Source organism: Danio aesculapii, chromosome 19 (genome assembly GCF_903798145.1).
Source record: "Danio aesculapii chromosome 19, fDanAes4.1, whole genome shotgun sequence".
In the NCBI taxonomy this organism is placed as follows: domain Eukaryota; kingdom Metazoa; phylum Chordata; class Actinopteri; order Cypriniformes; family Danionidae; genus Danio; species Danio aesculapii.
Genome location: NC_079453.1, coordinates 4,627,586 through 4,636,536, shown reverse-complemented (window position 1 = coordinate 4,636,536; position 8,951 = coordinate 4,627,586). Strand labels below are relative to the sequence as shown.

At 37.7% G+C, this 8,951-nt stretch overlaps 1 protein-coding gene across 2 annotated transcripts; it reads right to left on the bottom strand.

Moving 5' to 3' along the window:
- Positions 1-1,125: 1,125 nt before the first annotated feature.
- On the bottom strand, positions 1,126-8,265 carry LOC130247108 (E3 ubiquitin-protein ligase TRIM39-like). Of its 2 annotated transcripts, none has more exons than XM_056480299.1 (7): positions 8,108-8,265; positions 6,379-6,932; positions 6,171-6,266; positions 3,670-3,903; positions 3,446-3,587; positions 2,855-2,890; positions 1,126-2,534 (listed from the first exon to the last, which is right to left on the bottom strand). In XM_056480299.1, exons 2-7 carry the CDS (start codon positions 6,928-6,930, stop codon positions 1,999-2,001), a joined length of 1,596 nt encoding a protein of 531 aa, XP_056336274.1. In that variant the 5' UTR covers positions 6,931-6,932; positions 8,108-8,265; the 3' UTR covers positions 1,126-1,998. The 2 variants fall into 2 exon arrangements, with proteins under 2 accessions (XP_056336274.1, XP_056336275.1); XM_056480300.1 differs by having other exon boundaries at positions 2,855-2,881; positions 8,108-8,263.
- Positions 8,266-8,951: the final 686 nt, after the last annotated feature.

The window sequence follows — 8,951 nt, the reverse complement described above, 5'->3', positions numbered from 1 at the left end:
AGCATGTTATTAGCATGTTTCTAGCATGAATTAGCATGTTGTTAGCATGATTCTAGCATGAATTAGCATGTTTCTAGCATGAATTAGCATGTAACTAGCATGATTCTAGCATTAATTAGCATGTTTCTAGCATGAATTAGCATGTAACTAGCATGATTCTAGCATTAATTAGCATGTAACTAGCATGTTACTAGCATGATTCTAGCATGAGTCAGCTTGTTTCTAGCATGAATTAGCATGTTGTTGGCATGATTCTAGCATGAATTAGCATGTTACTAGCATGACTAGCATGTCACTATCGTGTTGCTAGCACCTTTCTAGCAAGATTAGCATGTCAGTAGGATGTTAAAACTGTTAGCGTGTGTTAGAATAGCTAGTCACAGTCTCTGGGACAGTTGCTAGGGTGCTGAAATTGGTTGCTAGGGAGTGGCTAGTAAGTTTAAAGGTAATCAGTGATTGGCTGCTGGCTAGACTGAGTTGAATGAGGCCAGACTCTAGTCTGTAGGACAGTCTGATGCAGAGTTATGAACTCACAAAGGTTGATCCAATGTTAAGTAAATGGGAGTCTTTTACAATGGAAGTCTATGGGACAGTTGCTAGGGTGCTGTAAGCGGTTGCTAGGGAGTGGCTAGTAAGTTAAAAAGTCATCAGTTATTGGCTGCTGGCTAGACTGAGTTAAATGAGTCCAGTTAGAAGTCTGTAGGACAGTCTGATGCAGAGTTATGAGCTCACAAAGTTTGACCCAATGTTAAGTCAATGGGACTTTTGGGTTTTTTCTGGGTCGTTTTTCGGAAAACCCAAGGTCGGATCAGTTAGAAAAGATATAGCAACCCGAGTCAGACCAGTTTGAAGGTTTGACGAAAGTTTGAAGTATGTAGCTTGAAAGGCCTAGGAGGAGATACACTTAGAAATTAGTCTCAGAAGAAGAAGAAGAAGAAGAAGTTTAAGATAGATAACAGTATGCTGGCTTTTCAAGCCACTATAATAAAACACAAGAAGCAATAATCAATATATAAAGACATCAAAGAAAAAACACTGAAATAATGAGTATTCTGACGCAGCAGATTATTTTCATCTTTATATTCAGATTTTCTGTATTTGAAGCTCTGAACACAAATTGACAGAAATATATTAAACTCACGAGCACGGATATAATAATGAGCCATCAGCAACATTAAACAACAGCTTACACAAACAGAGATGAAATCACTCTTAGAGAAGAGGATATCTTGTACAACAACTGGGGGAAAAGTCTAGGAACTGTTTATAGCCCTACTAATAAAATGCTTTATGTAAATGATTAAATATGTTTAACCATACCTGCCCACACTCCCGTTTTTCTCCTGAGCCTCCCGTATTTCAGACCCATCTCCCGTATTGTTCTGTCTCCCGGAAAACTCCCGGAATTCCATTAAATGTACTTATTTTACTAAGATATTTATTAGTTGCAACTTCATTCTTAAATATAATGACGTAGTAGTATGCATTAAAACAATGTTAAAGTATATTATTTAAGCATTAACTGTCTGTAAACATATCAATAAGTAAAATTTAACCATATTACATATAACACATGTTAAGGTGTTCAAAAACATTACATGTAAACACATTTAACTGTGCTGTCGAGTATTTCTGTGTAGTAAAAACACTTTGTGAAAGCATGTTAAAGTGCTCTACTTTTTCCATCATCAGAGAGAAACAGCCATCGAGTAATACTGGAATTTTGTCAGTGAACATTCTTTATTGTTTATGGTTTATTCAGATGAAAATATGATCAGTTTTACTTTGCCAGGAGGTGACGGGAGAAAACTAAATCAAACAGATTTGACTTCTCAGGATTTCAACACATCATTTATGCTACAAAACAAAACATAAAGATGTTCTGCCTTTCAGTTGTAGGAGTTTTAATAATAAACAATTACTGGTATATAATAATAATAATAATAATAATAATAATATGTAATATTTGAAATTAGGGGTATAAATTATTTTAGAATATTAGACAGGTATGATGATCAGTGGGTTTGAGTTTTTACTTGCAATGTTTAGGCATGGGCTGAAAAATGGATAGAGCTTATCAATGAAAGTCTGACCAGTGAAAGAGTAGATATGAGAGCTGGACTCCACATCATAAAAGGAGACCAAACCCTCCTCATAATCCACAAACACACCGACCTGCTGCAGATTCACTTTCAGAGACAAAGAGACAGGAGAACTAGCACCGGCTTTATATTCATTCCCATTCCTCAGAACCACAATCCAGAATCCATCACTGGGCGTCAGTATGATATCTCCCTTTCTGTTAATGGATTCCCTGGCCACTCCTAAATCCCAGTCAGTCTTTCCCTTCACCTGCACCTCAAAATAAAATCTCCCTGAGGAGAATCCCTCCTTTCCCAGGACACAGGGACACTGATCAAATCTCTGTGGTTTGTCAGGGAGTTCCTGCTCAATGTCTCCATGTTTCACTTGTTTTCCATCATCAGACAGGATGAGTTCAGGATGAGCTGTATCAGGATCAAGAGTCACATCCACTGAGAAAACACAAAATATATATATACAAATTATCAGCGCAAATATTATGATTGTTTCTAATATTTAATCCAATTTTTAAAGTGTTAAAGCTGTAAGAGTGTATATTTTTAGGTTTCTTTAAGATTTTAACTTTAACCTGTCTGCTCATTTCACAACACCTGTACCTTTTCTGATTTTAACAGTAACGTAATAACATGCACCTATAGTCTGCTTTGAAAAAATAAATACCGAGTAAAGCACTACACAAATAATATTGAATTTAATTGTATTAAAATGAACTGAATCTGAGTGTAAACTAGTGTAGTTCAGCACACTGTACCTGCATACTGCTGCATCCACTTCAGCTCTGAAGACACTGATGACAATAAAACACGAGGAGATCTTTGAGATGAGTTCATGCGTGAAATTATTGAAAACTTTAAAGCTTATACTTAAGCAACATAACATTTAAAACCTACACAAATTAATCTGATCTACGATATTGAAAATGCAGTGACTATTTATAAACCTTTCCTTCATTAACTCTGTACAGTAAGGCTCAAGTTGCTAACATTGGTTAATTGTTCATTTCTTAGTTAATGTCTGAAGCAAAAGCATTTGAGAATTGTAAAAGCAGCTAATTTCAGTTTAAAATGTGAGCACAGTGAAACTGCTTGAGATATTGAGCTTAAACATTACACAATATCCATTTAAAACATGTTAAACCCATCCTCTTTACAGCTGATAAACTGCCTTGACCTGATCATAATTTATATGAGTTTTTAGGACAGCTAAAGACGCCTCATGATTGTAGATACAGGAATAATATTACTGATAATGACAAATACATGATCATATACTATCTTATACTCTTATTTCAGCACAGACTCATTCTTCATCACTTATATTAAATTATATTTTATTGACATACCAGTTTGACTGAGTTTCTCATTTAGAGTGTCCTTCAGCTGATCTAAAGTTTCTCTCAGAGTCTCCAGATTCTCCCGAGTCTTCAGACTGATCTCAGGCCAGTTCCTGGTGTCTGCAGGTCTGCACTGCAGGGATGAGTAAATCTACAGCAGGAGAGAGAGGAGAGAAAGCCTTCAGCATGGGGAGTGTTCTGGTGTCTCATTGCTCAGAGAGATGTTGACTGACCTGTAGGAGGTGGAGGTGATCTTCAGTGTGTGAGAGCTGCTCCAGCTCAGTGTTTCTCATCTTTAGCTCAGTGATCTCCTGCTCCAGCTCTTCAATCAGCTCTTCCTCCTGTTTCTCTACTGCTTTCTGCTGCTCCTCCATCATCTCCAGCAGTTCAGTCTGACATCTCTCAATGGAGCGGATCAGATCAGTGAAGATCTCCACACAAGCTGCTTTCTCCTTCTCTGAGTTTATCTGCTCAAACAGGTCAGACAGAACAATATTAGTGGAGTGGAGACAATGACTACGTTTACATGGACACCAATAATTCGATTTTAATGCGATCAAGACAACACTCTGATTAAGAGTTAACCATGTAAACAGTGATTTTTGATTAATTTAATTAGATTAAGGTCATAATCAAACAAAATAATAGTCGAATTAAGAGGTGTGGAGTACGCAGATTTTTTTACTCGCATTATTGAAGTGCAGTACAGACATGTAAACACCTTAATCGAATTATTGCTGAGACAATGCAGTATGAACTTCCATTAAAACAACTCTTCCAGCAGTTCATAGTTTCATCCAATATCTCGTTTGTCACGGAGGGCGAGCATGAAATGTTCGTAAATGAAAGTGAAAGTGCCAACCCTGCTGAAAAATCCAGCTTAAACCAGCCTAGGCTGGTTGGCTAGTTTTAGCTGGTTGACCAGCCTGGTTTTAGAGGGGTTTTGGCCATTTCCAGGCTGGTTTCCAGCCATTTCCAGCCTGGTCTTAGCTGGTCAGGCTGGAAAATAACCAGCTAAAACCAGCTAAAACCAGCTTGACTAGCCTGGTTTAAGCTGAACATAGCTGGTTTTGGCTATGCTCCCAGCCTGGTTAGGCTGGTCAAGCTGGTTTTAGTTGGTCATTTTCCAGCCTGACCAGCTAAGACCATGCTGGAAATGGCCAAAACCCCTCTAAACCAGGCTGGTCAACCAGCTAAAACCAGCCATCCAGCCTAGGCTGGTTTAAGCTGGATTTTTGCAGGGAAACTGCAGTTAAAGTCGACAAATTAAAAATGAAACACCCGAAATTGCTTGAAACTCCGGAGGAAATGCAGATAGCGCGGTGATGCAATAATGTTAATCAAATTATGTGCTATAACATGTAAAACGGGATCATTAAAGAAACATTCATGTAAACACCTTAGTTATATTATTCTCTTAATTAGGTTAGAGCAAATAATTCGATTACAGAGGTCCACGTAAACGTAGTCACCAATGGAGTAATCACAGTCATGCTGATACTTAGATGTAGTGAGTAGTGGGTCAGGGCCGAGAGCCGTGAGGGCGTGCTAGCTGGTGGCGTTAGTGTTAACAACCATCACCTGTGCATCGCACTTGTCGCGGACAAGCTCTGGATGATCTTAAAAGGAGGAGAGACAGCAGTGGAAGACGAGAGAGAATCAAGCTCAGACACTTTATGTTTCTGGTGTTTTCAGTTTGGCGGTAGTCACTGTGTGTTTCTGATGACTGTTTGTTTAGATTATTTTCATCATTAAAACTATTTAAAATTCACTGGTTCTTCGTCTCCTCCATTCCTGATGGCCAGGGGGCCATCAACATAATTACATGAGAAATACAGTTTTATACAACTATTTAACAAGCAAAATGTTAACACAGAGTAAGATTCATCTTAGATAAATTATTGCCAGATTTGTCTGTTTTTGCTCCAACCACCGAATAGCGTTTTAAACAAAGTTGTAGAACATTATAGTGGTGTCACTGGTTCGGTCCCATTATATCCCCTCACCAACCAACAGAGGCTCTCATCTCACAAATATTAACCCAATGCCTGGTGCTGTATGGAACATTAGGGGGAAAAGTCCAGTGTGACCACAGCTTTAGTGTGAAGTCTTGTTTTGCCTGCAACAATTTCTGAGCATTTCTTGTATATTCTGACTGATATTCTTTTGCCTACTGCCTGATTCCTTGTTTATGATTGTATGCTGCCTGCCCTGCCCAAAGCCTTTATTATCGTTTTTGACTGTATGCTGTTTGTCCTGTACAAAGCCTGGAATTCTATCTGTGAGTATTCTCCATATACCCTGATTACAGTCTGGACAGTTGCTGCTTACCCACTCACTAGTTTACGTTGCACAGAAAGTGACTATCAGACTCCTTGTGTTCCACTGTGTTCCAAATGAAAGCTCGCAAATGGATCCACATCCCTCAGAGTCATCCTTACAAGTGTGAATTAGTCCCAAAATAAAATCTGCATTTTTGAACAAATTATTTGAGAGAATTAACTAAAATGAGCGACTCCCTCATAAATACATTGATTTATCACTAGCAACAGTTTAACAACGTATCTTATAGAAAGAGTGACCCTCCAAACCCCATCGCATACATAAACTGACAGTCTGAACTATCTGAATAAACACAGACCAGTGGAGGACACTGAAAACTCTCAGAGCTGTTGTACTCTTGCAGAACTAGAGTGAATCCTGTATAATTAATATTGAACTTTTATTAACTCACTTTTCTGACTCCTGCTGAGTGTTTGACTTCTTGAATCTTCTTGATTCTGTCCTGGATCATCTGCTGCACGTCTTTCTGTGTCTTCATCAGTTCAGTCTATAGACAGAAAACAGACATTTACTATAACAGAGATTTACTGAAGAAAATGAATATGCATTCAGACTTTGATTTCCAATGATCTGAGCTGTTTGGCCTCTGGATCTTCTACCTTCTTGTCTTCAACCTCCTCTTCTAGAGGGACAGTGTTGTGGTTTTTGTGCTCTTTCACACAGCAGAATGAACACACACACGTCTGATCATCTCTACAGAAGAGCTCCAGAGGTCTGTCGTGTTTCTGACATATATAGTCCTCCAGATTCCTCACAGGATCCATCAGTTTGTGTTTCTTTAAACCTGCCACTCTCAAATGAGGCTCCAGGTGAGTTTGACAGTAAGAGCTCTGACACACCAGACACGACTTCAGGGCGTTCAGCTTTCTGTCCTCACAGACGTCACACACAACTTCAGCCTTTTCCTCAGGACTTTTCTCTTTATAGTGCTCTGAGATGTCTCTTAGTGTGGTGTTAATCTTGAGATCAGGTCTTTGTGTGAATGTTTCTTTACAGTATGGACAGCTGCAGGTCCGGCTGTTGTTCCAGAATGTATTCAGACAGGTCTTGCAGAAGTTGTTTCCACATGGAGTGCTGACCGGATCAGTGAACACCTCCAAACATATAGAGCACTGAAGCTCCTCAGTCAGAGGACCACTGGAGGAGGACATATCTGGACAGAGAAGTGATGGAAGATAAATCATACACTTGAAACATAGTGAAGGTTCTGGTCTGATATAATTAGATTCTTTAGTTTGATCATTTAGGATTAGGATGCCTGTGAACCTCCTTAATAGTATTTATGAAAAATTCCATGTTGCACCTCATGAAGCTGGTTTTAGTAACTTTAAAATATTAAAAAGTGGTAAATTATAATGAGGTGTCTTGTTTTCTAATCACTTTGAAACCAATATACTGCCCCTCAATGACCAATAACAGTAATACAACAGAAACAAGAAGCTGAGCAGTTTTTTATTCATTCTTTCATTCATTCTCCTTGGGCTTAGTCTATTTCAGAGGTCACCGCAGCGGAATGAACCACCTGTTTTTTTATTTACTTAAAAATATCTTATGAATTACTGTTTACAAACTCTTCATAACTAGACAGCAAACCAAACAACATGAGCACTGCAACATTCATTTATTTTCCTTCAGTTTAGTCCCTTATTTATCAGGGGTCGCCACAGCAGAATGAACCGCCAACGGATGCCCTTCCAGCCACAACCCAGCACTGGGAAAAACTCTGCAAAAGTATTACAGATTTAATTTACATATTACTTTTTATATAAGAGCGACAAGGGCTAATTTTATTATTATTATTGACTTAATTATCAAACATATTCAGGAAAAATGTACAAACACTAATCCAAGTAAGTATTCACACAATTGCTGCCTTCAAACACATTAAAGACTCGGTGAACAATCAGAACTATGACCTGCAGTTTAGATTCAAGAAAGTACAAAGAAGGCTAAAAAACTATAATAAACAATACACAGAATATACAAAAAATACAAAGAATTGTACAATTGGAATAAGATTTTTAATGTTACAGAAGTTTATATGTTATAAATCATCTGCAGTGCAGCAGGTCTGTGTTCAGTTCGTCTGCAGGTCTTTCACTTTCTGTTTCTTTAGTCTTTATTTCACCTGACAAAACTCAAATCTTTGCTTCACAATCAAGTAAACATACAGTTAATACAAACCTGTCAGCATTTCAGTGGAGTGAGAACTAAAGTAGTTGAGTATTTGACACGAGTAAACCTGCTTCTGTTCAACTGACAAAAACCCTCAAAAGCACTTCAATCAATAAACTGTTCAGTTCAGTCTGTTATGTTTCTGTCGCTTACCTGTGAGTATTAAATGTGTCTACAGTGGTTTCTGAACGACTCAACAAACATACATTTGTTTAAAGTTGATAATTTCAGGCGTCCGTTGTTTTTGATTGGATAAGTTTCACTTTCTCTGAATCCTGCAGTGCCAGTGACGTCACTCTCCTTTAAAGATTTCTCTGTATTTTCCAGCTCTGATTGGCTGATGCTCAGTGGCTCCTCCCTCCTGAGCCTCTTCTTCGATGGAGTATACGTATTTAACATTTGACTGAACATTATACAGCATAAATTATAGACTATAACACGACTAATGACAATATTTACAGAAAATAATACTAAAATAAAACACAAGAAGCAATAATCAATATATAAAGACATCAAAGGAAAAACACTGAAATAATGAGTATTCTGACGCAGCAGATTATTTGACAGATTGACAGAAATTGACAAATATATTAAACTCACTCACGAGTACAGATACAATATTGAGCCATCAGCAACATTAAACAACCACTTACACAAACAGAGATGAAATCACTCTTAGAGAAGAGGATATCTTGTACAACAACTGGAGGAAAAGTCTAGGAACTATTTATAGCCCTACTAATTAAATGCTTTATGTATATGATTCAAATATGATGTTTAGCATCAATAGATTATTAGCATCATATTAGACGAGTGATTATAATGGGAAATAATCTTCATTACAAGAATTAAAGTGTGAAGAACTGCTGAATACTCTACACAGTGATTTACCTGCTGGTGAAGAAGATTTTTATTTACTAAACCTATATGAAGACACATTTAATTGGGTGAGTGGAGGGCCCTATGAATCTGCCATTATATGTCTTTGAAAACAGGT

Excerpts from the sequence above, each read along its gene's own strand:
- LOC130247108 (XM_056480299.1), bottom strand. The coding sequence starts at position 6,930 with ATGTCCTCCTCCAGTGGTCCTCTGACTGAGGAGCTTCAGTGCTCTATA. Across the intron at positions 3,904-6,170 it reads ACTCAGCAGGAGTCAGAAAA|ATAAACTCAGAGAAGGAGAA; the intron begins GTGAGTTAATAA and ends CTGTTTGAGCAG. Across the intron at positions 3,588-3,669 it reads ATCACCTCCACCTCCTACAG|ATTTACTCATCCCTGCAGTG; the intron begins GTCAGTCAACAT and ends CTCCTGCTGTAG.